This window comes from Mesoplodon bidens (assembly GCF_964165515.1).
Source record: "Mesoplodon bidens genome assembly, chromosome: 6".
Taxonomy (NCBI): Eukaryota; Metazoa; Chordata; class Mammalia; order Artiodactyla; family Ziphiidae; genus Mesoplodon; species Mesoplodon bidens.
Window position 1 is genome coordinate 85,408,336 of NC_138162.1, and position 27,489 is coordinate 85,435,824.

The following is a 27,489-nucleotide window of genomic DNA, read 5'->3' on the forward strand; positions in this document are numbered from 1 at the left end:
GAGCTGGAGCCGAGACAGCGAGGTGGGAGGGGGGCGGGGGTTAGATGACAGTCGGCTGAGTCAGTGCTCCATGGGGTTGGTTGGAGAACCTTTTCCTAAAGGGCTCTTTAGCCTCCTGTAGGATCCCTTTGCTTCTGCCTTCACCCCATGTCACCTGGGCTCCTATTTCCCGGCTTGGAAACATGCCTGAAAGGGGCTGACCTGAACCAGGACTCACTGTCTCTGTGGAAATGGTGGTTAATCTTTTCCCTCCTTTCCTGTATCCTTCTTCCCAGCACGGATTGTGCCACCCAGGGCCCCTGTACAATCCAGTACCACCTGGATGGACAGAGGAGGGAGACCCCCAGGGAGGAGAGGGTGAAAGAAGGCCTTGGGGTGCGTGTGAAGGGCTACAGTGACCTGGGGACATGGGAGCATATGAACTCGGCTGCCGTCCTGTCCCCTGCAGTGCGCCTGGCTACAGGTGGTACCTCCTGTCTCCAGCGGTCACCTGGGGGATTCCCTGTTGAAGACAGCTTTGTGTAGACGTTCCAGCAAGCTCGCTGCAGGCAGAGGTGCCGCAGAACAACCCGGGGAGCTGAACTTCCTGTGTCATGGGAGCTGGTGGAAGATGCCACTCGTGATGGGTCCTTCTGGGACACCCCAGCTCCCCTGCCAGAGTCCTCTCTAACTTTGACCTTCTCATCTCTGGCCTCCACCCTCTCATATGCTGCATCAGTGTCCTTTTCTTCTCCCTCACTGCAGGGGGTCTCTCTGCCACTGGGGCTCGATTTCTTAATGGTCTGTTGCGTACTCCGATGACATGACCTTTCCTTTCTAGCCGCAGAGCAGACGCTCACACACTCCATCCTGTTACCCAGCCAAAGTTGGTGCCCAACCTAACCTCCTCATCTTCCTTCACCATATCAGGTTGTGGATCTCCCACCCAGCGTTTTTGTTTAAAGAGCCCTAGTTCTATTTATTAGTCAGTGAACAGCAGGGGGGCGAGGGGAAGGGCCCAGCCCGGGCAGCCTCCACTACTGCCTTGTGTCCCCCAAACCTAGGGGCTCTTGGCACAGGAAGAACAGGGTCCAGCTGTTGACCCTGGGGGGGAAGCAGGTGACCCTGGCCTAGGTACCAACTCATGAACCCCCACCCCAGGCCCATCTCTCTAGGGCCACGGAGGCCCTCTTGGAGCCAGGCTGGCTAGACTCTGGGATCCTGATTCCAGGCCATGGGCAGGTGGGCTCAGGTCTCAAGCTCCAGGCTAAGCCAAAGGCCAACCTTCAGGTCCACAGCCTGAAAGTACCATGAACAAACCGCTGGGGCCATCTGCCAGCGCGGTCCTTCATGCTCAGAGGGCTGGAGAGGTTAGGGTAGCGCAGCTCATCCTGCCGTCCACAGGCTGTTCACCTGCTCTGGCTTCTGGATAATGGCCCTAGAAAAGCAACCTTTAGCTCCTATCAGGTGGGGCAGGCTTAGAGAGCAAACCACCTTAAAGTATAGAAAGATTCATTTCTGCCTTTATTCATCTAGTCTATAATATTGCACACCCCTTGTTTCATTTGTCTTTGAGGATGCCTTGCGGTTTGGGGTTGAAAACTGGGCATGATGTACTGGGTAAAAGGAGCTGAGTGAGGGTTTATGTTGGTCTGGCCAGGGGTTAGGCTGTGTTTACTGTTTGCTGTGGCTGTAGGTGTGAGAGGCTCCCTGTCCTCTGGCGTCTTTGTTTTTGTCTCCCTTACTGTCTCTGGGTTTCCCTAGAGACTTCTTAACTCTTTCCTGAGACGCTCATTTCTTTCCATCACATTCCCCCGTTATCCAGGAGCCCTGTGATGCGGTGGGGAGGCAGGGGGCGCTGGGAGGAAGGAAGTGCTCTGTGGTCCTATGATTAGGTCTCAGTCTTCAGTGAGCCTGTGCTCCTGGCTGACCTTCACCAGTGCTTCTCAGTTTCATTGTTTTCCCCCTCTTAGGTGAAACAGGAAGGCTTAGAGGGGACTGGATATTAATATTTTCCATCTCCCAGCTCTGGTAAAACCCTTGGAGGCAGTCCTTTGTAAAATGAAATGTTCCGGGCAGAAGTAAAAACAGCTCCTTTCCCCTTCCTCCTGCTGGAAGCACTAGGGAATTTTTCTCCTGTCTTCACTGTGAAAATTTAATGATGCTCCGAGAGGTAAAACTCAAAAAAGGGGAGGGTCCCCCTAGGACTGCTCCCTCCTCAGAACTTCTAACTCTCAGACTTGTCCACACTCAGTCTCCAGCAATTTGTCGGTTATAGTTTCGATTTCCTACCCTGGTGCTGGTTCCCTTGGAGGTTTCTGCCCCGGGGCTTCTGTTCTGGTACGTTATGACTCTCTGTGTACACCTGTTGGTCCCTTTAATTTTGGAGGCAGGTGTTTGGCCTACGACCTCAGTTCTCTGGGGGAGATAAGAGGAGTTATTAGTTTGCAGTTTGTTCATCTTTTTTCTTGCGTGGACAGGAGACACAACTTCCAAGCTCCTTACCTACTGGACCAGAAACTGGAAATCTCCTCATTTAATTCGATTTTTCCAAACTGAAGTTCAGAGATGTTTAGTCACCCACCCATTAGGTCGAAAAGCCAGGACTAGAGAAAGGGGATGTGACTCTCATGTCAGTGATCTTTCTCATGTACCACATGCTCACCAAAGGTGAGGTGGTGGCTTAACACACCTCAGACGCTGGCCCTGGGTCCCCTAGGAAGTCATTACCAGATCCCAATCTTTGCTTCTCTCCGCAGTCAGACAGGATTTCCATACTCAGGGGGATAGTACAAGACCCGTTGCAGGTGGCAAGGGAGAAGCATCCAGGAGAGATGCCTCAGTCTTGCTCTGCTTCCAGCACTGGGTTTCCCTCCCCTTTCCCGACTCTTGCCCACATGGAAAGCTGTTTGCTCAATAACGGTGGAACGATAAGAACATACTTGACCAGAAAACACTTTCAAACGCGTTTTGTCCACATCCGGGGCTCACGGTGTGGTGCTAATCTAGGCTCCGTGATTCATCTTGTATAGGCTTGGGTTTCTGCAGGTGTCACTGACATTGAGCACAAAGGCAGTGGGGCTCCCCGGGATTCTACACACCAGGCCTTGCCCACACCTAGGGTCAGGGGCACCCTGTGCACGAATATTCTGATACCGTGATGGTAGAGACGGTCACTGAGTCCCCAGAAGCCCGCCTCTTGGACCACAAGCTACTCTCTCTGTGTCCGGAGCTGTGCAAGGGCCTCCTGTTCCCAGAGGCAGTCTTCATGGCAGGCTTTAATTTTTGGAACTGCACCAGAATCTCCCTATTTAGGGCAGGATTCCAGGACAGGGAAGGGAGTTCCATCCCTTGAAGACTGTCATCTAGAAATGCCATTAACCCCGAGCACCCAAGTTGAAACTTGTTACTTGCTCACAGCCACAGGAACAGATCTGGGTTTCTTTAGGGACCCCAGTGGGCAGTCGGGGGACTTATAGCCACTGCCTCCCCGCCCCTACCCTGAACCTCAGGCTCTGTTCCTTCTTTCCATTGGAGGGACTGTCAGTGCCCTAAGGTGGTCATTTTCCTCTATGGAGATTCTCGTTAGACCTATTATATTGCTTCAGGTAATGGTTGTCATGGGGTCAGTTACCAGGCTATTTATTGCTGTTCCCTAGTCCCTGCCAGAATAGACTTTGAAAAGGAGGAAAAGGTAACTTTACTTTCTTTTCCAGGAAATTCTGGGCTACTGGTCTTAATGGTGGCATATTAATTATTTGATGCTGAGTAACAAATTATTCCAAATCTTAGTGTCTTAAAGCCAGCAACATTTATGATCTCACAGTTTTGGTCAGTCAGGCGTCAGCTGCATAGCTGGCTCAGGGTCCCTCACAAGGCCGAGCTCCAGCTTTTGGCCTCGGTTATAGTCATCTCAAGGCGTATCTTGGGGAGGATCCATCTGCTTACACACTCATTCACGTGGCTTTTGGCAAGCCTTGGGTCCTTTCTGGCTGTGGTCCTAGATATTAGTTCCTCGCCACGTGGGATTCTCTGTGGGGCAGCTCACAGTTTGGCCTCTGGCTTCCCTCAGAGCGGTGAGGGAGAAAGAGAGAGAGAGCAAACAAGATAGACGTTACTGTGGTTTTATAAGCTAATTTTGGAAGTGTCATTCTATCACTTTTGCTGTATTCTGTTTGTCAGGAATTAGTCACTAGGTCCAGCCCACACTCAAGGGGAGAGGATTGCACAAGGGCTTGAATACCAGGAGGTGGGGACCACGGAAGAGTCCTCTTGGAGGCTGCCTACTACAGGCTGTTAATTGCTCTGTGTGTTTCCCAGCCCAGATCAGAAGTCACAGGGCATCTGTTATAGAACGCTATCCAGGCTCTTGTGTGGGAAGTGAATTTAGCTGGGTGTTCCTCAGGGGGTGGAGATAATCTGGAGGGAGATGGAGTCACTGGGTTGAAAGATTAGCTCCAGGGGCTTGAGAGAAAGTCGGCAGAGGAATCTACAAGCATCAGTGTCTTGTATGCAGGTGTCCTAGCAGGCAGTAGGACTTCTGATGGGTGAACTGATGTATTTGCTGGGGCTCTGTGATCTACAGCTTAGTCTCAGGAGCTGCATGGAAGTCGCCAGATCCCCCAGTGGTAAAGAGGCTGTGGAGTCACCTGCCTTTGGATAGAATATGTGGTCTTGTACAATAAACATCCCAGTGGCAACCATGATGTACCAAAGACCAAACAGTCTTTCCTTGGTAAATTTTTGTTGACAGATTTGTAGCACTAAAGAGTTAAAGAACACCCAGTGATGACTGATATGGGGAGGGTTCTCATCCTAGTAATGGGAGGTAACGATTAGATAGAATTTAATTTAGGAAAATTAAGTTATGTGATATTTCTTTTGCCTCAGCATTGTAAAAGTATATTATGTTATGTTTAGATTTATTATATATTTCATCTTTACAACTCTTTATAGGCATTGTTTGTTCCTTTGATAGAAGGGAAATTGGAGCACAGAAAAGTGAATATATGTTTAGTGGGCTAGCACAGAAGAAGCCAGGGCTGGAGAACCCTATTATATTGTGAGGGATGAATTTACTTGGCTTAATATAACAACAAAAAAGCAGGAAATACACTGATGATAACTGAGAAGCCTGGGAAGCAGGGTAGACGCAGGGGCGCAATTCAAGTCATCAGGATGCCATTGTCCTCTCTTGTTTGTTGCCATCCTTCTACACTTCTGCCTTTTCAGGCTTTATGTAATACCAGGACACCTGGCAGCGAGTTCAGACCGAAACGCTCCAGGTTCAAGTGCCTCTGAAAATGCAGAGGCTCTCACAAAAGTCCCTGTAAAGTCCTACTGTGTCTTTCGGCCTCCCGTTGGGTCATGCATCTGTGTCTGAATCTCTCACTGAGGGAACGCAGTGCTCCTTTTTGACTAGGCCTGGGGCACATGCCCATCTTGGACAGTGGGTTTGTGGAGAGGCAGTTCTATATGCCACCTGAGACTGAAGAATGGAGGTCATTTCCCCAGAAATGAATATCATTCCATAGAGATAACAATTGATCCCCACTGATAGAAATGATAACTGCAAACATTGCATGTTATTGCCTCGTCGGATAGTAACTGATTATGCATCTATCAGCAAATTCATTTGATCATTCCTGATACACTATATATAGCACTGGTTTTTATCCATTTAACTGGTCTTAACATCTTAATTAACATAATTAATTAGTGAGTTGAATAAATCTTTGACACACGTTCACTTCATATTTTTATGAAAGTCATGTTTTTAACTTTTAAAATATTGTATTTTAGCAGGTGGGAAGAGAGTACTCTTTTCCTTTTATATATGGTTCTCATTTTCCTTTAAAAACCACCTGGATAATATATATCCTCAGGAGAGTGGTAGCTTTAAATTTGTTTAACATTTTAAACAACTTGCCATCCAGGTTAGTCAGACTGACTATTGGCCCCTGCACACCCTTTCTTGGAGCATTTAATAAAAAGGGCTTACAATTGTGAATCCTTCCTCTGTCCCTTTGAGGTATATACTGTCCCCTACAACTCAGGAGTGTCTTTCTAAAGGACCTGATAGCCATTCCATTAAAATGTAATCATCAGGAAGGGTAGGGCCTGTTCCCCAGTCTCTGTGGGAGGATAGAACTGTAGCTTCAGTAATTGCCAGCTAGCAGACACAGCTGTGCTAATCATGATTTTTCACTTTCCTGACTCTACTGAGCCCGAGCTCCGCCTCCCCTCTCCTCTTTCATTTTCCCTTTAAAACACCCAGTCACCTCTGTATAAATCAACGTTGACTTCAGTTTACACTGAACCTCCTTCTCTACTGCAATAGCATATTACTTGTTAAAATCTGTCCTTAACCATTTTCACTAATATCTGACTCTATTTATCTTTGACAGCATGTGGAGAAATGCAGTCTCATGCTGTGGTAGTCTAAATGAGTATACTCATTCCTTAGGTGGTTTAGCAATATTTATCAACAATTAAAATTTTTTTTCAACTGAAGTATACTACTTCTAGGAAATCATCAGAAAGATTTTTGGACATGGAAAGATGATCAGAACACAAACTCTGCCTCTTTCTCTATCTCTACATGTATATAAAATTTATAAAGATACATCTGGAAAGATCTTCCCGATAAATGTATTATAATGTGTTAATAAATAGTGGTGTGATTAAGTGGTAAGACTGGGTGATTTTACCCACTTTTTTATACTTTCTATTTTGTTTATTTTTCAATAAGCACATATCCTTCCTGTAAGAAGAAAAGAAAATGAAGCTATTTTATTTTATATGTTGAGAAAATCAATTAGAACGAGAGATATCAGTGACCACCATCAGAAAAATTCAGATGTGCAAGGACCATTGGTCTGCTTTTTCGTACCAGTGCTGTGATTCACCAGCTGTTTGATCTGGAGTATGTCACATAAGCATCAAGTTCCTACCAAAATGTTACTTGTGCTTGTGTTCAGGTGTTGATAGCAGGGAGAGACTATTTTCCTTTCCTAGTCTTCCTATTCTCCTGTATTTTCCAATTTTTACAAAATGATCACGAATTACTTCTAGTGATGGCATATAACCTATATAAAACTTATTCATTCTGTTCATAAGAAAATGATGCATAACTAGTATGAACTTTTGGAAATTGTCTTTCTAGTGAGGAAATAATTTTAAACATAAAATGTGCAAATGCCTTTTATGTTGGAAATCATTAGAAATTCCTCCTCTATTGAGTTTTCAAATAGGAAAGCTTTTTATGAGTCTCTTTGCCCATAAAAGTGCTCTTTCTTCCTTTTGCAATTAATAGGTATTTGGGGGTGGGTGCTTTGAGTGTATGTAACTATCCTGTTGTTCATCAAAATTTTAATTAACTAATTACTATCAGAATGATATGAACTCATGGAATCTTACTTTATTCAATAGGGTATAATCTGTTAGCATGATTATTTATTTTGGTCCTCACATTGTCCCAAATCTAGCCAGTTGGAGCCCCTTCAATCTGTCTCTGTGTTCTTTGACATGTCCCCGTCAAGAGCCCTATAGACAGCATCTTCAGGTGTTCAAATGAATATCACAAAGATGCAATGAGAAAAGCACAAATCAGTTCTGAGTTATAGATGCCAAAGATGAATAACCTGAAACCCAAATCAAGGGACATTCTACTGAATACTGTGAGAGATCTGCCTAAGTGTCTGGGTTATGAAAGTCAAGGAAAGATTGAGGAATTGTTCTAGATTGAAGGAAACTGAAGAGATGTGACAACTAAATGCCACTTGTGGTTCTGAACTGGATCCTTTTGCTTTAAAGGATATATTTCAACAGGTGAAACTTGAAAGGCATCTGTGGATTAGATGGTAGTAATGTTTCAATGTTAATTTTCTGGTTTTGATAATTGTATTAGGTTATGAGGAGAATGTCCTTGTTTGTAGGAAGTATACTAAACATCTAGGGGTGAGGAGGCAGAATGCAGCAAAATTGGCAGGATTTTGCTTCTGTGATATGGTTACAAAAATGGTAACCTCCATCTTGCTAGTAAATTCTTTGTTGTTGATTTCAATGAAACAAGCTGCCAGGTTGGAGAGGACCATGAGGCAGAGAACTGAGGATAGCCTCCAGCTAATGACCAGCAAGGAATGAGGCCCTCAGTTCAACAACCTTCGAGAAACTGAATCCTGCCAACAACCATGTGAATGAACTTGGAGGCAGATTCAATCCCAGTTGAACCTCTTGCGAGAGGGAACAAAATCAGGAATGAGTTATGACACTATCTTGGTGATGTCACCCCTCTTGATGGAGTCTTGTGAGGGACTCTTAGCCAACACTGTGATTGTAGCCTGTGAGAGACCTTGAAGTGGAGGATCCAGCTGAGATGTATCTGGATTTCCAATCCACAGAAACTGAGATCATAAATGTGTGTTGTTTTAGGCTGCTAAGTCTTGGGTTACAGTTGATCTTCATTATTCAAAGATTCCATAATTGCAAATTCACCTACTCACTAAAACTTATTTGTAACCCCAAATCCATACTCATCTTGTTTTCATGGTCATTTATGGACACGTACAGAGTGGTGAAAGTCTGAGCTGTCTGATGCGCATACTCCCAGATGAGGTTGAACAAGACAAGGCTCAGCTTTCTGGTCTCAGTCCTCATACCGTAAACAACCGTCCTTTTCATGGTCTATTTAGTGCCATGTTTTTGGTATTTTTGTTTGTAATTTTACTCTTTAAAATGGTCCCCAAGGATAGAGTTGAAGTGCTGTCTAATGTTCCTAAGCGTTGTGATGTGCCTTACGGAGAAAATTCCTGTATTAGATAAGCTTTGTTCAGGCATGAGTTATATTCAGGATTTGGCTGTGAGTTCAATGTTAATGGGTCAACAGCATATATTAAAGAAAGTGTATTTAAACAGAAACACATGTAAAACAAGATTAGGTATTGATCAGTTGATGGAAACATGACCAGAGGCTCACAGGAACCTAAAACCCTGTATTTCCTCTAGGAGCAATGGTTCAGTACATGCTAATTCAGTGTTCTCATTGCCTTTATAGGATGTAACTGCCTCAAATAATGAGAATTCACTGTAATTTGTTATGTAGCAATAGATAACAAAAATGGGGGTGGGTGGGTAAAAGGACAATTCACTTCACCAACCTATGGGAGAAGAGTTTCACAAGGAGGGCATGACTAAGTGTCAAGGGTGCAGGTCTCTCACTGGGAGTAAGGCAAGAGACGTAGTGGATGGCAATTAGTAGTGTCTGTCATCTGCGTATCACTAAAATGGTTGCATATCAAAAAGAAATAATTTTGTTTGGCTAAAGAGAATTGTTTTGAATGGATGTAAGTGAAAATCTAGGAAAATGAGCTTCACGGGGCAACCTCCTTGCTCTATAAAGGTTACCACTGTGTGAGGATTGATGTGTCAGAAGGCACCAGTTTCATTAAAAGCTCCGTGACCGTTCAGGGTGATGTAGCCCAGGGCAGGCTTCTGGCAGCTGCCGTGGCACTGATGCTGCCAATGCAGGGAAAGGGTACAACGACAGGAGAAGCTGTAGAAGGGAATAACCCCTGACGACCCAAAGCACCTTAACACGGCTTTTCCATGAAATGTGGCTGAAAGTTTAAGGTATTTTCATTTTATTTAACTTCAGCCTATGAAAGGTTTATTGTTTATTTTGATTTTTAGACTCCCAGCTTCATTCTGCGTCCCCAGTCCTCACCCTACCCCTGTATTCCCTCTAATGAGTGTGCTAAGTCATTCAATATGCATGGACTTTGTATAATATGTAGCATTGTGTGTGTGTGTAGGCTTAGAATTTACATAAATGGCACTATGCTGTAAATACTGAGTTCTTCCTTCTTCCACTCTACCCTGATTTGTGTTGCTCCATCAATGTGTAATTTGTTGCTTCTAACAGCTGTGTAATACACCATAGTGTGTACCCCCCCCCATTTTACCCATCCTTTCCCCTAGCCTGCCTTCCCTTCCCACAACCAGTTAGGTGAAGGGAGCAGAGTGAAGGTTAACAGCACACGTTGTAGTTTCATGCCCTTCATTTGCCTGTAATTGCTTCTCAGTCTTCTCTTCATTGGAGAGAGGGCAGTATTCACCAGGACTCATTCCTAGATCATGAGGATGTGCCATGTCTAACTTTTTGCAGAGCAACTTCCCATTTGGTTCCTCCAGCAACTTTCTGAGAAGCAGAGGTACACATTTGTTTATTAGGTTTAAAAAAAAAAAAAAAAGCTTAGTGGTAATTCCCAACACCACTTGATGGCTCTAAAAGTAAAAAAAAAAAAAAAAAACCAACTAAAAATAAAATGGCATTTAATGAATTTTAAATAAAAAATAAACATATGCTATGAAAAGGCAAGAGACAGAGAAAGGAGAAGTGGACAAAATCAAGTAACCATGAAACATGGAGATGCTTCCAAAGTGAGAAATCGCTTACCCAGAGGGTAAACCACACATTTTGAAAGCTTAGCTCATTGAGGCATGGAAAGCAAAAATGAAAAGGGAAATAATGTTTGGGTAACAGGGAAGCCAGAATTTATACTGTCCTCAGGGACCAAGTGCCCAGCCAGACTGATATCCAGATAAGACTCCTGCAAAGTGAAGCTAGAAATAGATTCTTGCTGACTCAGAAAAAGAAAGCCATCACTTGTGTGTGGAATCAATGTTTATTTCTGAATTATACAGAGAGGATATACATATATATATATATATATATATATATATATACATATATATATATATATGTATATATATGGTGTTGTTACATATCTTTGTTATTAATTTGCACTATTTAGGTAGAATTTATTTATTTACCAAAACAAAGGTCTAGTAGATACTTTATTCTGAGCAATCCAATATGTGGTAGAAAAAAACCTTTAAATATATAAAAGATTAGTTTGTGCACATCTAAATGTTTCTAAGGGAACAAACTTACAGAGGCATTGTGATTAATTAGATGAGGGTTGCAAACTTAGTACCATAACTGAATACTTAAAACAAGGCCTTAAGAACACAAAGGCTTGGAGTAGTGACTTCCTCATACATGTCGGAGTTATGTCTTAGAACAGGGGTCCCCAACCCTGCCCCCCAGCCATGGCCTGGTAGGAACCGGGCCGCACAGCAGGAGGTGAGGGGCGGGCGAGCCAGCGCAGCTTCATCTGCCGCTCCCCATTGCTCCCTCCCTGTCGCTCACATTACCTCCGAAACCACCCCACCCCACCCCACCCCCAACCCTGTCCCTGGAAAAATCGTCTTCCATGAAACCGGACCCTGGTACCAAAACGGTTGGGGACCACTGTCTTAGAAGATAATCCCTTAAAACACTGTATGGCTTCAACAGGAACTTCGGGTTTTCTTCCGCCCCCAGCTATTGCCCTCAGACAAACTTTCTTACTCCCTGATGATATCTTCTGTGCAGGTTTTTGTTCTTTCTCTTAATCAAGGAGCTAAGTGAATAGTAGTTGCCACTTTAGGAAAACAACGCTTTTGCCCCAATGACCCCTGGGTTCCCTTAACTACAAATCTACAGGAAAAGTGCAAACAGTTCCCAGAAGTCAGAACCAAAGCAAGAATGCTCAGAATGCAAGAGCTAGATAGTTAATGATGTGAATGTTTTACATCTGTCTACATATCTGCTGAGGGATTATTTTTTTTCAGGATTCTTCTAGGCGTCTATGTACTTGGTTTGAATTTACTTGGTGGCCCTTCTCTAGCACATGCAATTAATTTGTCTTTTTAAGATAATAAAATAGCAGATGCCTATCAGAATGGTTACGCAGCCCGTAGAACAGCCCAAACAAAATCACTGATTGAGCAAGATGGCTCATAATTTCCACACAGGAAGATGAAGCTCCAAACAGAACACCACCTGAGTAGCCTTCCATGAACAGGCTGGCCAAGTTCAGAGAAAATGTGAATGGTGAGATTGTTTCCTGTCTGGTTGACTCTATCACAAGAGCCCTTTATGGACAGCTCTGTGTCCTGGGGTTCACACCGCTAAGCTGAACAGCGGATTCTTCATTACTTCCGGTGGCTAGGGGGACCGTGTAATTTCTCTTCCAAAATGGAATATGGCTGAGCGAAAGGGAGCATTGTGACTAATTATGCCAGGGCAGCAGTGAGCAAACCGGAAAATCGGGTCATTGCTCTGTTCTGGGAGAGGCCTAACTTGGGCTGCCAAAGGGGGAGGTGAGCTGTGGGAGGGGCTCTGCACCCTGGGGGTTTTCCTCTCAGACACGCCAGGTGTTGTGAGGCAGGAGGACCCCAAAGAATGGTTTAACGGGATACCAAGCTGAAAGGGACCGAGGGGAGGACATAGATAGCTGGGGCTTATGGAGGAAAGAGAGCTGACCTGTGTGTAAGAGAGCACGTCTGGAAGGGGGGTGGAGGCGCACGGGAAGCAGATGAGGGCGGGGCAGTTCAGTCACCTGTGCAAAGACATCTACTTCAAAGCATTTCAAAGCTCATGACACGCAGGGCTCGAAGTGTCCCCGACAGCTCTCCCGGATGCAGTTACCATCCTCAGACCACGGTGGAACCCCGTTCTCCACTACATTTTAATTTTTGATAGCTTATTAGTAATGAGACTGAGAATTGTCTCCAGGGTAAGGGCAGGACTCAGCAATGCCTCTCTGTACAGCCAAAGGCCTTCTAAGCAGGCTTCACTTTGGGTCGTGTAAACACAACCTGAGCCACGGGTTCGTGGCTAGGACTTCTTGCCTTTTTCAGCAGGCCACGCGTTTCACTGACTTGTGGATGCCAAAATTCTCTTTCTTAAGAGTAAATTAGTTCGTGCGTTTGTGCATGCTGTTAGAGAAACCAATATCTGAATACAAATGGGGAGGGGGAAGGATGGGTGTGCTGACACAGTGCTCAGCAAACGCTTTCTATAAAGAGAGTCAGTGTTTTAGGCTCGGTGGGCCCGTGGTCTATGGCGATTACGCCACTCTGCTGCTGTAGTAAGAAAGTAGCTGCAGAGTCTGTAAACAAATTTGTGTGGCCGTGTTTCAGTAAAACTTTATTTATGGGGACTGAAATTTGAATAGTTTTCATGTGTCATGAAATATTAAAAACATTTTTTTTCTCAGCCCAAAGTGTGAAAACCATTCTTGACTCGAAGGCCATAGGGCAACAGGTAGGGGCGCTGGATTTACAAACCCCTCGCTCTGCTAGAGGCCCACGGGTTCTAAACCACATTGGTGTCTTAAAGGGCATATGAAGACTTATAAAGGACTATTTTGCAAATGATAATACAGACTCATGTTTAATTTGAAACCTGTGATTAGAGTGTGTTAAAGCAGATTACTTTTTATAATGCATGTGAGAGAGAAATTCAGATAACTGAATGTTACCGAATAACAAATTTCTGAGTGGGCCGCCTTACATAGAACCCTTGGCACTTAAAGTGTAACTAAGTTTAAGTTAAGCTAAGACCTAAGTTTATGGCTTGAAGCACAGACAGCTATCAGAAATGGGGACACTGATCCTTAAGTTTCTCAACGTGGAGGCTGGAGAAATGATTTTGTAAAAAGACCAATTCACAGAACACATGATGCCCAATTTGATAACTAAAATAAAATTGATGTGAATTAGAAAGCCTGGCTTCCTTTAGAGACGTTAGAAGAGACGATTCACGTGGACAAGAACCAAGTGGGCACTTAGCTGATGTGGTGTCACACCTGTGTCTACTTTATGGCTGTCTTAAGCAAGCTTAGGATTTTAAAGGTAGAGTTATGTGGGGACCACTTTCCTAGGGACTGTTGAGCCCTGTGTATTTTAAACCTGAAATGATCACCAAGGAGAAATCCAGCTAATCTATGGAAACAAATCCACTCACAATGAATAGTGGACTGAAGTTATCTTAGTGGTCAACACCAGTCTAAGAGACGAAATACCACTGCACCAAGGGTTAATGAAATATTGAAATGGAAGGTCCTACTTTCTTGCTGAGGTTCAACTAAAATCTTGGAGGCACATAACTGGCAAAATAGGAAAATACACACAATTTCATAAAACATGTTAAGAGCAAACAAGTTCCCTTACTGTTTTTCCCCTTAGAAATTTAGAATGGCACCAGGTAGTGCAAAGTGGGAAAAAAGTACCATCAGCCCTGTCTCTTCCAGGTAGATATGTTTCAACAGAACCACGAAGCAGAAAAGCATCCTCTTCTTCCAGCCATGGCCAACTAGGGCTTTTCTTTTAGCTTCAGATTAATACTTTGGAAAAAAAGAAAAAAAGAAAAGAAATGAGAAACATGAGAAACTGAATAGAAACAGTAATGATTTGAGGAGGGCTGTGCTTGCTTTTTTTCCTCAAAGGACTTACTGAAAATAAATCATGCATGCTTCTTATACTAGACAGATCTGGTAAAACACAATCTTCCCTAGTGGCCAAGGCTCTCTTTAACATATGGAATCTGTTCACTTTTACCAAACTTTCTGGAAGCATTTTACGCCTTCCAAACGATCTAGGGGGCAAAAGACTTGTGTGCAGGCTCCCTTTTAAGTGGATTACGATAAGGAATATTATTGCATTTTGGAAATCCACCTATTTTTTAGTAAATGGCCTTTCCTTGTGGGGCAAAAACAATGGTCTGCTTGAAATAAGGAACATCTGACAAGCGCTAAATACCAAGAGGTAAACAGTAAAACAACAATGGCAGAACCCCTCCAATATTTTTTTAAAAAAATTTGCATTATAAAAGAAACACATGTTTGTTTGTTTGTTTTTTGAAAAATACAGAAAACTATGAAGAAAAATAAAATTTAAAAGTCACCTCTTGGGCCACCATCCAAAGAAAACCACTGTTGACCTTTTTTCATACATAGCACCTTTGATTCCTCCCCCCAGATGTTTTGTCTTGGAGTTTTAAAAATTTTGTTAAATTCATCAAGAGTATGTTTCTAACATGTGAAAAGTTATAAACTTGCTACCGTATGTATGACCTTGGAAACGTGAGGCTAAATGAAAGAAGCCAGACCCAAAGCCCATGTGCCATGTGACTGCATTGACAGGAAGCACCCAGAAGAGGCAGATGTAGTCAGGAAGTCGGTTGGTGATTGTCAGGGACTTGGGGTCAGGGGAAATGGAGAGTGATGGGGTTACTTTCTGAGGTGAGGAAAATGTTCTAAAATTGATCGTGGCGTTGGTTGTACAACTCAGTGACAATGCGGAGCCGCTGAACTGTGCAGTTTAAATGGGTGAATTCTATCTCAGTAAAGCTGTTATTTAAAAAGCACAAGTCAAAACCACAATGAGATGCCACCTCACACCCACCGGGATGGCTATTATCGAAAAAACACAAAACAAAAGTGTTGGAGGAAAGGGAACCCTTGTGCACTGCTGGTGGGAATGTAAATTACTGCAGCCATTATGGGAGACAGTATGGAGGTTCCTCAAAAAATTAAAAATAGGACTACCATATGACTCAACAATCCCACTTCTAGGTACATATCCAAAATAATTAAAAACAGGGACTCAAACATATTTTTACACCCATGTTCACAGCAGCATCGCTCACAATAGCTAGAAGGTGGAAGCCACCCAAGTGTCCATCGATGGATGAATGGATAACAAAATGTGGTCTATACATACAATGAATAGTAAGAAGGAAGGAAACTGACAGTTGCTACAACATGGATGAACCTTGAGGACATTAAGCCAAATGAAATAAACCAGTCACAGAAAGATAAATATCCTGTGATTCCACTTATATGAGGGCCTTAGAGCAGTCAAATTCAGACAGAAAGTAGAAGGGGGGTGGGGGGTTGGGAGCTGTGGTTTAATGGGGATGGATTTTTAGTTTTGCAAGACGGAAAAGCTCTGGAGATCGGTTGCCTGACAACGTGAATGTACTTAACATTACTGAACTGTACACTTAAAAATGGTTAAGACACTATTCAGTATATTTTGTGTTAGGTGTATCTTACCATAATTTAGAAAAAACTGATAAACCGAGGGGGGCTAGCATTACTGTGGCCCACACGTCCCTCCCCACAGGTAGAGGCCACCTCGCTCCTGAATCGTCTGTCATTTCCGTGACGGCACGTGCTTGGTTCTGTGTGCTTCTGAACCGTGTGTGTGAGGTGTCCATGGGTGTGAGGCACTCGCTTTCCCCTCCAGGTGACACGTGAGGGACTTGCCGGCTGTGACTCCACTGCTTTCACTCTGACCCTCCAAAATTTTCTAAAGTCAAAGGATTTGCCTGAAAAGGGCGCCAACGACTTTAATGAGATGGATTCTTATATCCTAAGAAAAGCTTGTTGTAAAGAATGTCTATTGAGTCTGGTAACCATAAGTTTGTTTTCTGTCTGTGGGTCTATTTCTGTTTTGTATATAAGTTCATTTGTATTGGGTTTTTTTTTTTTTGATTCCACATATAAGTGATATCACATGACATTTGTCCTCTGTCTGGCTTACTTCACTTAGTATGATAATCTCCAGGTCAAGGGAAAAGAATCTGAAAAAGAATATATATATACCATATATATATATGACATATATATGTATACTGAATCACTGCTGTACACCTGAAAGTGACACAACATTGTAAATCAACTACACTTCAATTTTTAAAAAAGATGGAAAAAAAAAAAAAAGAATGTCCACTGAGTTCCCAAATATCTAGGGAATAAGCCTAAAATGGCTTCGGGCCACTTGTGCCTCTCTTCCACCTCATGTGAACATGTCACAACTTCCTGGCACCTACCAAAGAAGAGGGCTACAGCCAGTGAACACTCAGAGGAAGAACTTCCACCATGAGAAAAGAAAAACGCTTTGTTTGAAACAGGCAGTTTGGGAAGTATGTGCGGATTTTGCTTAGGTCTGCCCTCCCTCCCGAGCCTTAACTCTGCATCTTGCAAAGGTTACTGTGCTTTGCTGGTGGAATCTGCAGCAGCTGAGCCCTGTTTATTCTCGCAGCTCTGCAAATAAAGCCAACCCACCCAGTTTACAGTAGTTAAGGTATCCTTCCTTTGAAATACCCTCAGCAATTCTACCACTTCTTAGCTCTGGGGCCTTGGCCTAGTTTACCTATCTTCTCTAAGTCTCCATTTCTGTATCTGTAAAGCAGAACAATCGTACCTCTCTCACGGCTTGCTAAGGATTAAGTCTAAAGTGTTTTCAATTGCACATAATGAGCACATAGTAAATGTCTACTATTAGTAGCAGTAATATTCGTACTAGTAGTAGAGTAGCAGTAGTAGCTCTGTGTCTTGCTGAAATGGGAAAATCATCTCTCTGCTTACAATAACCTTGTCTCCTTTGGGAGTTTTCAAACCCAGCCGTGCTGTCAGGAGAGGCCAGGTTGTCATGGATATTAATCTCTATTTTATGCCCTCAAGTATCTGACTTGTCTTCTTACCAGCAGGGTTTTACCATGGAGGTAGGTGTCTTCTTTTTATCCACTCTGACCCCTTCGATCTTTTAGATTAGATCTTTTTCTAATATGCACTTTCAAAAGACAGATGCTTCTTGACTTGTTTTTGCTTCAAAAATGGACTTCCAGCTGCAGTTATTCCCAAAAGAATGTATTAAGTTTGATTGATGATTGGATTTTTATTCTTATTCATATGGTGGTGGCTCAGTTTCTTTCGCAGACCAAGAAAATATTTATTACATTTGGGGAACAACATCTGAAAAGTGTGAATGTGGGTCAGAGCACTTGAAATCATCTTGAAAAGTTTAAAGGGCAACGATCACTTTGTTTCATCACCTAGGGACCTGATAAAAATCTGAAAACACCACACCATTTTGAAACACCTCATTTTTCATACTGACTTCTTTGTAAACCTTTTAGGGTTTAATTTAACCCTTCAGTTTTTGGTAAACAAGAAGCTGAAAAGTTGAAATTTAATAACCCAGTTTATGGAAGGAGCAAGAGGTAGTCAAAAGTGGATGATTTTTAAGTTAATACAGGAAACCACACTGAAGATTAATTTCCGAGATAACAGTTGTGTTGTGAAGCTAATGAAGCTATGGATGATGCTACTAATTTAAGTCTCCCCACATGATTCTCCTGGATCATGTACACTTTTTATGTGTGTAAGAATATAAAAAGTCACATTGCAGGTTTTAGGAGATGAATGAATAAATAAAATCCAAACCTGAGAGTGAGGGAGACAAGCACCTGGGGCTACTTTTAAAAATAGTATGCTTTTCGGAAAAAACTTACTTTTAATCAAACTTGAAATATGAAAGGAGTATTCCTCATTGGGCAGATGGGCTTCACTTTCTAGAACTAATTTTCCAGTGAGACATAGTAGCTTTCTTCTAATTTCCTGTAGGCTAGTTTGGCTTCTAAGGTGTGTTAAACGAAGTTTCTTCCAAAGCGTCTGACAATATTGTTTAATGATAAAAGGAAACACTCATGTTTGCTGTAGGAAGAGCAGGGATTTGGGCTTAACCTTCCCTTCTCTCTCTGAGGAAAATGAGAGGCCATTACAGTATCAGCACACATCGCGTTTTATTCTTGGCCTTAATTGAGCTCCTTGGAAGAGCCTTTGCCTATTTTGCAGTTTATCCATTTAATACTAGCTAGAGAAGGTGTAAAATGCTTCCACTCAGGAACCAGAAGGTAAATGAAACCTGGTATTCTGATACTAAAGAAAGCCAGAAACCCAGGGCTGGAAGTCAGCAGAAAAAAACTCGCGGCCACTCTGGCCCTCATCCCGTTTCACATCCTCCACACTGTGAGCGTGTGCCTGGTAAAGAAGAGCTTAGGAAAGAGAGGGCTGAAGAAAGCGGAAGCCCGGAGAGGAGTATTTTCTAAGAAGTGGGAAGTAACATTAACAATTTGCAGCATCCCCCCGCCCCCATGCCCAGCCCTGGAATGAACCCCAACAGAAGCAGTGTTTTGCCCTCTCCCCAGCCCAGACAGCCCTTTATACAGATGAGGAGCAAAACACACAAGGCAGGCAAAGGAGTGGGTAAGCCCGCAGATGCAGCAGCTGTAGGCTAGTGAGGGACATCCGTCCGCGCAGCTCGTTAACTGTGGGCACAGGACTCTGCTCGAGGGGGCGCTGTTTTGTTGAGGGAGGGATGATTTGCCCAAAGGATTAGATGGACTATAAGGGCCTATGGTTTTTTTTATTTTGCCGAATTTTCGCGTGGCAGTTTGCTTGAAGCAATTGCTGTCTTCATCTCAAAAAAGGTGGGACCAGTGTACCCTTCAGAAAAGTAGCAGCTCGATTTCAAAGGTCTCTTTTACAGCTTTTGTTCTTTGTGTACTTTTCAGTAAAGACCTTCTCTTTCAAGTTTTTGTGTATAAACTTCCTTAAACTGTAAGGTCACCATGGCAACTGCAGTGTAATAAGTGCACTGGGATTTCCCAGTTTCCCTTCAGACCTCCTCCAGGGAAAGGAGGTCACAAGACAACAAAATGTGGCAACAGCAGATATATTTAAATGTGATCTTTGCTCCTCCTCCTGGATTCCTGTGAAGGACAAGGTTAAATTCTCCACAACTCAAACCCAATTAGGAGCCCCCGATTGGATGGCCAGTTTCCCTGGGAGCATGATGGTGACCACAGTTTATTCCCTGAAACTGACCGGGACAATAACGAACTCTAGTGTTCTGTTAGATCAGAGGTTGAATACCCATTCCAGCATTAAGACCACCTCTCTCTGATTTCAAAACCACTGGCTCTGAAACTGCCCTGCAAAGGCTCCAGTCCCAGCTCTGGGCCATTCTTACAGCTGTACAAACTGGACTGGCCAGCTAATCTCTCTACGCTGCTCTTTCCTTATCTATAAAACGCACCTCATTGGCTTATTCTGAGGATAAAAATCAGATAGTGTGTGTGCAGGTTTTTACACAGAACCTGGCACGTGGTAAGAACCTAGTACATGCTCAATTTTTATTTCTCACGGGATGAGACTAGATGGACTAGATCATTTCTAAAGTTCCTAGATCATTTCTAAAGTTCCATCCGGACTCAACTGCCTCTTGAATTTTCGAAACAAGGACATTTTCTCTCCCATCCACCAAAATAAGTTCAAATGGAAGTCTCTACTTTCACTAATTAAAATATGAATGATGTAATTCAGAAAGCAGAGTTGCATTCCTCTTGCCCAGATGCTTTTACATCTGGCTCAAATACTCATTTTCTCCTCACTTTTGGACTGGAAAAACAGAATGCCAGATGAAGACTTAGGTTGTCCTTAAGTCATCTAATGGTGATCATGAATGATCAGATGGTGTTAAGCGGGCACATTTCTCTTTAAGTTTCTAAATTCAGGAATAGAGAACCTGAAAGCTGAACATCTAAACGGCGTTTACCCAATCCTCAATGTATTTTGTCTTTCAGAGCCCAGCCATACAACATAATAAGTAACCACACAGTTGTTATTGATGGTGAATTCTTACTCCTTCTCCATAGAAGACATTTCTGGGTCATCATTGTAAAGGCAGCTAGTTCTGAGTGCAAGGAGGGGGGGAAAAAAAAGGAAGCAGTAAACATTTTCTCCACTGTTACCACTTTGTAAACATGACAGATTTGGCCTTTTTAAACTGTTTAGTGTGGTCCCATTGCTACTACTGAACACATCTACACCTCAACAGATGATGAGATTAAGCTCTGATTCTTTTACTATATTTCAGTTTTGAAATATAGTAATTGCTCCTGATTTAGAAACATAAAAGGAAGACTGAGAACTCCAAACACCTCCAGCAGTCTCTTCTGTCCTTGTTTTTTTTTGTTTGTTTTTTCTTTTTCCTGACTTTTCAGTCTATTTTATTCAGGGAACATTATATTGCAAATTTTTATTTGTAAGCCAAATAATGTAACATTTCAGACACAAAGGACAATCCCTCTCAAGCAGCCTGATATTATTTACATAGGAACACAGTTAACTTTGTTTTCATGACAACAAAGATTTTCCAAGACACTAAAAGAATGCCAGTTTCAGCTTTCTTTGGTGTTGTTACAGAAAATACCTTACAGCTGATCTGTATTCAGGTCAAACAAGTGAGTCCTAACATTAACCTAAACTGATTGTGTCCAGAAAGAAAAATGTAACCGTATAAAATAAGGAAACTTTTATTATGGTGTATGAATGTGTTTATGCTGTCTTGTGTAATATTAGCTGCTTTTGATATTCCATGTGATTCCTCTGTTAGCCAATTTCAAATTTGCTTTAATTTCCAATTAATACTTAACACCTCAACTGTTACCTGTTCCCCCTGGTAAATATTTTATTGTTGGCAAACAAACGCTATTTAAAGAGATGCTGTGATCCTTTCTACATGCGAGAGTTCCTTCTGTAATGTGAATAATTTCACAAGCCAGGGTATCTGTCTGCACATCAGAGGTTCGGTTATTAATGTTAGGTATTTTGTTGAAAATGGCAGAAGGCTGGCTCCCTGGGAAGGGCAGAGGGCTTTTTGCCCCTCTCCAGCTACCTTCTCGCTGGTGGTGGTATTTTTACGGCAGATACCTGGCAACTCTAGTGAACAAGGACAGTCAGGCAAGTGTTGACTGTTCTAGAAAAACCTAGTAAAGCTGCAGTGGAATCAAGGCAGGGCAGTCTTCCAAACCTAGCTTTTCTGCTTTTTAACTTTGCGTAATCCTTCCAAAGCAAACAGCAATTTGCAGTTCACGTATTACTGTCACTCCAGAGGCGACAGACGGATTCTTCACCGTTTTCAAAATAAGAACGGCTCTATAGATACAACTTATCCTTTGAAAAGTATTTTCTTTCCTATATAAAACTAAAGGTTTAAGGAAAAAATAAGGCAGGCTGAGGAAATTGCCTTCTGAAAGTCAATTAGAGGTGGAGGTGGTATGTGTGTGTATGTGTATGTGGGGAGAGGGTGAATGTTTAAAAACACTAGTGGGACTAAAGACAGATCGGCTTTGTTCCCTGACAGGGTATGTGTTTGCTTTTGTTAGAACCAGCCTGAAGAATTCTAGTTAAGGTCGTGTGGAAAGTCAGGGGGCATCTGTTCGTGAAAGGAACCCGGTTTTTCTGGCTTCTAGAATCTAACCATAGATCTGCAGTGATTTATGTTTTCTGAACCTCAAATCATCCTCTACAGTCTGTCCAAGGGTTGGGGGACCACTTCAGAGGCTGAAAGGTAGTCAAAGAAGAGGTAGCTAGCATGCCAGAACGGAAGGATTCTGAGGGAATTCGATCATCGGTGGGGTCAACAGAGTAAAATTCTTTCTCCTTCCACGTTTTCAGATGTGCAGATATATCTCATTGCCTCCTCTCTGTAGTGTCACCATCAGAAGAAGTAGGATCAGTTGGAGGAGAATTTAGACAGGCGGCTTACTCACTGAATCCAAAGCAAGGGCATAGATCTCCTGGGACAAATCTAATTATTTTTATTCAGCCATTTACTTTAAGACAGTGATTCTCAAAGCAAGGTACTGGCAGCATTAGCACTACTGGGAACTTGTTGGAAATACAGATTCTCAGGCCTGCCGACTCAGAAACTTTTGAGGGCGAGGCCCAGGACACTTGTGTTTTAACAAGTGCTCTAGGTGATTCTGGTGCACAGTTAAGATTGAGAACCACTGCCCCACAGCAATGATCTTAGTCTTACACACATTCACCAACTCATGCAGCAGAAATTTACTGAGCATCTAGTATGTACTAGGCATGAACTTGGTGCTTCCTTTAGGAAGGAGATCAAGACATCTCAGGGCCACCCAAGACCATTTAGGTATCGGGGGAGAGGGTCTGTGGCAGTAGATTAGTCAACAAAATGAAGAATTTGAGAGAAAAAAAGAGAAAGCTACACAACTAAACCCAAAATGATAAATGTTTTCCTATGGTAGCTAAGCAGGAAGAGTAGAAATATGGAGGGAAGATATCTATTGAAGGAGGCAAGATTTTATGGTAATGATAGCACATGACTAGGACTCTGTAGTGGGTTTGGCTGGAAAATGATTGATGCTCTTTCCTCATCTTTTGTCTTGAAAACAGTTCAGTTTCATAAATACCTTATCCTAAAAAAAAATGAATACGAAAGGGAAACTAATTGCTAGTTCTCTTTTTAGGGAAAGCTCATGACACAGTGCAATTTGAGCAAAGATAACTGCTGAAGGGGTACATTACACCAGTTTTCGGTTCCTTGATTCCTAATATCTTCCTTCTTTCCACAACTTCTGGTTTTCAACAGTTGAGTTAGAGACTAAGAAGACTCTGTTAGAGTAAATATTTGTGTAATTTTGAGTATTCTTAGTCTAAATGGGTGTCAGTTACCTTGAAAGAAAACTAGAGGATAGGAATGTTTAACAGTAAACTACTCTAATGCTAAACTTTCTAAAGCAAAAAAACTTCCTTGAGTTTTTAAACCCAAAAGATCCACACTATAGGCAAATAATTCTACAGATTACCTGCTATAAAAATGTGCTGTAGGAAAAAATATCTAAATGGATTGTTTTCATGAGGAATTGGCATTTACACCTACGCAGGTAAAGCTTCACTAATTTAGATCTTACTTAGAATTTGTAGCTGTTTGGACATTGTCCAGGCTTTCTGCTTTTGCAATATATTAAAACAGGAACGGGTTATAAAAATTAACAGTGTAAGCAACATTTGAAATGGAGAAGCTTAATACAGCAAATATTCTTGTCTGGATTTCACATAAAGTGTCAGAAAAATTATCTGTGACCGGGAAATAAGAAAAGGAAATTACTGGGTGTTCTTTAAAAGCAGTGCTGAGTTGACTTTCTATTGATCTTACAACTAGAGGCAGATGTTAACTTGTAGATTTTTATTGAGCAGAGATGCAAATAATTTCTGTCCAGTGGAAAAGATAACCCTAAGGTTACAGTTTATTGCCCTGTTGAACATTAATCACTTTTATATCTAAAACAATATTTTTATCCTAATGTTCCTTTATAAACTGCCTATAGATAGCTAGCTTTTCAAATGCTCTTTGAACTGGTTTTAACAGCTTACTGGTTCCTTCATTAAATAATTAGTTGAATAAAATCATTGGCATGTATTCATTTTATATTTGCATTAAAGTTATGATTTTGCTGTTTTGAAAACTATAATAATAGTGAGCAATAATTTTTTTATTCATCCAAATAGCTCAGAAGCTGTTAGTTAAACTGTATTTGCCAGTCACTAAATAAGGTGTTTTTAAAAAATCTTGGGAATTCATGAATTTGGTTCTACAAAACTATTGCAAAATTCAACTTGCCATCATTTTTCTGCATTAGTATGAATTGGTGAGGTTTATTGCCTCAATATAGCCAAGCGATCATCTGGATGTTATACTATATGTGGCAGTGCCTGTGATGTGTTTCTTTTGCTGTCGTGCCTAAAATTGCATGTATATTTTTAAAAGAAATTAAACAACAGTAACAAGATGACCAAGATAACCAAGATCATGGTGGGGGGCAAATAGATTGTAGTACAAATAACAGAAATTACATCTATCATGGAACAAAGGAAACTTTTAAAGGGCAGCATTATTGTCAGGATGCAAGAATAAAACACCAGGCATGCAGGTTCTCCCAATTCATTCCTGAAATGCAAGCCAACATCACTGCCAGCTGCTGAATGGAAACCAAGTCTTACTTAGCTGCTTCTGATGCTTCCCTCAGTTCTTCATCCAGTCTGCATGAGCAAAAATTAGCAGTGTAGAAAAGAAACAGAAAAGAAGCAAGCAGAGCGTGAGAAGAGTCACCCAGCAAAGCAGAGCCAGACATAAGTGGAGCGTATGTGCTTTTAAAAACCAACCTTTGGAGCACTGAGACACATTCCTTCAGTTAAATATGATGTTTTAAGAACTCCAATTCAACGTTTATGTACGTTTCTTTTGCAAAGTCCTTCATAAAGATGATAGGTATAAACGTTGCAAGAAAATTGGCAACATGCTGGCTGAATAAAGCTGGAAACAGCCATAGCAGTTGTTGGGGACAGTTAAAGTTAGCTTGCAGCCTGGGCCAAGTCAGGGACGTATCTGGTTTAGTAGGTTTCAGTTGCAAATTAGGTTGACCTCAACAGCTTTCTTTACACACAAGACAAAGACCGGAAATGATATACTACAAGGGACTGATACGAGGACCTCTTGCTCTGATAGCGTGTTGAGGTCACCCACCAGTAAGACACTGGTGTACACACACAGAGGACCCAGCGTGAACTGAACATCAGGAGACTTTTACCTCACACTTCTCTTATAAGATCTCTCTTCATCGTACCTTACAGGATAAAAAATGAATGCAGTGAGGAAAACGAGCAGACAGATGGAAAAAAATGACAGGTCAGTGTTTTACACAACAGTCAAAACATGAGAGGAAAAGCCTACCCAAAGAGTAATCAAATTGCCTTTGGGGAGAAATCTTATTTTTATTAGATATAGTCAATGATTTCGAATTTATGATTATATACAGCCAATCCTCACGACTTGCAGATTCCGTGTTTGCAAATTCGCCTACTTGCTAAACCATAGTTGCAACCTCTAAAGCAGTACTTACGGCACTCTCATGGTCACTTGTGGATGTTCACAGAGTGACCAGAAATTTGAGTTACCTGACCTGTGGGTTCCCAGCTGATGCGGAACTAGGCGAGGCTCTGCCTTCTCGTCTCAGCTCTTTTGTTGCAAACAAGTAGGCTTTTTTTTTTTTTTTTTTTTGCTGTACGCGGGCCTCTCATTGCTGTGGCCTCTCCCGTTGCGGAGCACAGGCTCCGGACACACAGGCTCCGCGGCATGGCTCGCGGGCCCAGCCGCTGCGCGGCATGTGGGATCTTCCGGGATAGGGGCACGAACCCGTGTCCCCTGCATCGGCAGGCGGACTCTCAACCACTGCGCCACCAGGGAAGCCCAAAGTAGGCTTTTTACAGTCTCTGAAGTGTCATGTTTTTCTCATTTTTGTGCTTTTTGCTGGCGAGCTCTTTCTTTATTAAAAATTTTCCCCAAATATTGTGCTTAAATACCATCTAGTATTCCTAAGCACAGGGGGCTATGATGTGCCTTAGAGAAGGATATATGTGTGTTAGATAAGCTTTACTCAGGCACAAGTTACAGTGCTGTTGGCCCTGAGTTCAATGTTAGTGAATCAACAGTACAGATCAAATAAAGTACCTTTAAACAGAAACGCAATAAAACAAGGTTATATATTAATCGGTAAATGAAAATGCTGTGACTGAGTACTCACAGAAACTCAGCCCTGTATTCCCCCTAGAAACAACGGTTCAGTACTTTATTCAAATCTTGTAAGAACATCACTGCCACAAATAATAAGAATCGCCTGTAATCAGTGATTATAAATCTGATTCCAGATTGGGCTCGTTTTTCTTTCATTTAAGCCCTTTGATGACAGGCTCCATCCCAGCTGAATATTGGTCTTGGGATTGGATGAGATCAGACCCTCTGAATGCTATTGTGTAATGGGAAGGAGCCATGGCTTGTTATCAATTTGAAAATGGCATAATATGAAAATGAGGCAATGAGGGTCAGTCACAGAAATGAGAGAAAGGACATCCAGAGGAGATGGATTACAAAAGACAGGAGAGATCAATCATGGACACATGGGGAGGGCGTGCATGGTTGTACATTTCTTCCTCCAGAAGAAACTCTTTTCCAAATGAAGCCCTTCCTCCCAAAGAAACTTTTCCCAAATGGAGCCCTTGAAAGCTGACATGTGTAGATGAATGAAAAAAGCTCCTCTGGCATGTTTAACTTCTCAAAAACGAAACTTCCCCGTATAACTAGCAAGTCTCTAAAAGCAACGCAATTACAGTAAATAACATTCTGGATTGCCAACTTTGTGCCAGGCTTCCTCAGTGCTTTATGTACATTGTTCTCATTCAGTCCTCAGGACCTTTCCATTGCTCCTTACTTTCTCATTTTAAAGATGCTGAAGCTGAGACTCAGAGGTGGGTTTTTTTTTTTAATTATTTATTTTATTTTTGGCTGTGTTGGGTCTTCGTTGCTGCACAGAGGTGCTCTCTAGTTGCAGTGAGCGGGGGCTACTCTTTGTTGAGGTGTGTGGGCTTCTCATTGCAGTGGCTTCTCTTGTTGCAGAGCACGGCCTCTAGGTGCACAGGCTTCAGTAGTTGTGTCTCGTGGGCTCTAGAGTGCAGGCTCCGTAGTTGTGGCGCACGGGCTCAGTTTCTCCACGGCATGTGGGATCTTCCCGGACCAGGGCTCGAACCCGTGTCCCCTGCATTGGCAGGCGGATTCTTAACCACTGTGCCACCAGGGAAGCCCTGACTCAGGGTTTTAAATAGGTTTCTTGAAGTCTCAGAGAGGCAGGTGGGAAGGTTCAAACCTAACGCTAAGCCTCCAAAGCCCACTCTCTTCTCTTTTTCCACTTGCCACATCAGGGAAGCACTGTCATATTTACCTAGAAAATGTCCAGTGCTCATTTCCACTTGACGAGGGAAGGTCCTTGTCATCTTTTGCAAAGGGAGACAGCACTATAGGAGGTGGGTGCTCCAGTACGTTTGCATTTAAAGACTAGGAGTGGGTTTTGGAGATGGGGGTCCCTTTTTTGAGGCAGCGGGCTAGAGCTAGAAGGTGTGCTGGTTT

General features: G+C 42.5%; 2 protein-coding genes across 6 annotated transcripts in view; one reads left to right on the forward strand and one right to left on the reverse strand.

Moving 5' to 3' along the window:
• Positions 1–27,489, forward strand: part of GCNT1 (glucosaminyl (N-acetyl) transferase 1) — a 202,979-nt gene that overhangs the window by 155,718 nt on the left and 19,772 nt on the right. For 2 of the 3 annotated variants that reach the window (XR_014016051.1, XR_014016053.1), the window contains one exon: positions 25,164–25,218. The exons of the other annotated variant lie outside the window; for it this stretch is intronic. The gene's annotated coding sequence lies outside the window, so the exon portion shown is untranslated. The remainder of the gene's footprint in view (positions 1–25,163; positions 25,219–27,489) is intronic. 3 annotated transcript variants of the gene reach the window in all.
• The window catches only part of PRUNE2 (prune homolog 2 with BCH domain), a 270,129-nt gene continuing 253,398 nt past the window's right edge, over positions 10,759–27,489 (reverse strand). Inside the window, exons 17-19 of one of the 3 annotated variants that reach the window (XM_081236831.1) lie at positions 25,121–25,156; positions 20,362–20,412; positions 10,759–14,213 (exon numbers count right to left, since the gene is read on the reverse strand). In XM_081236831.1, the coding sequence (XP_081092957.1) occupies positions 14,183–14,213; positions 20,362–20,412; positions 25,121–25,156 (118 nt within the window). In that variant the 3' untranslated portion in view covers positions 10,759–14,182. The remainder of the gene's footprint in view (positions 14,214–20,361; positions 20,413–25,120; positions 25,157–27,489) is intronic. The other 2 variants (XM_081236832.1, XM_081236833.1) reach the window with 2 other exon arrangements.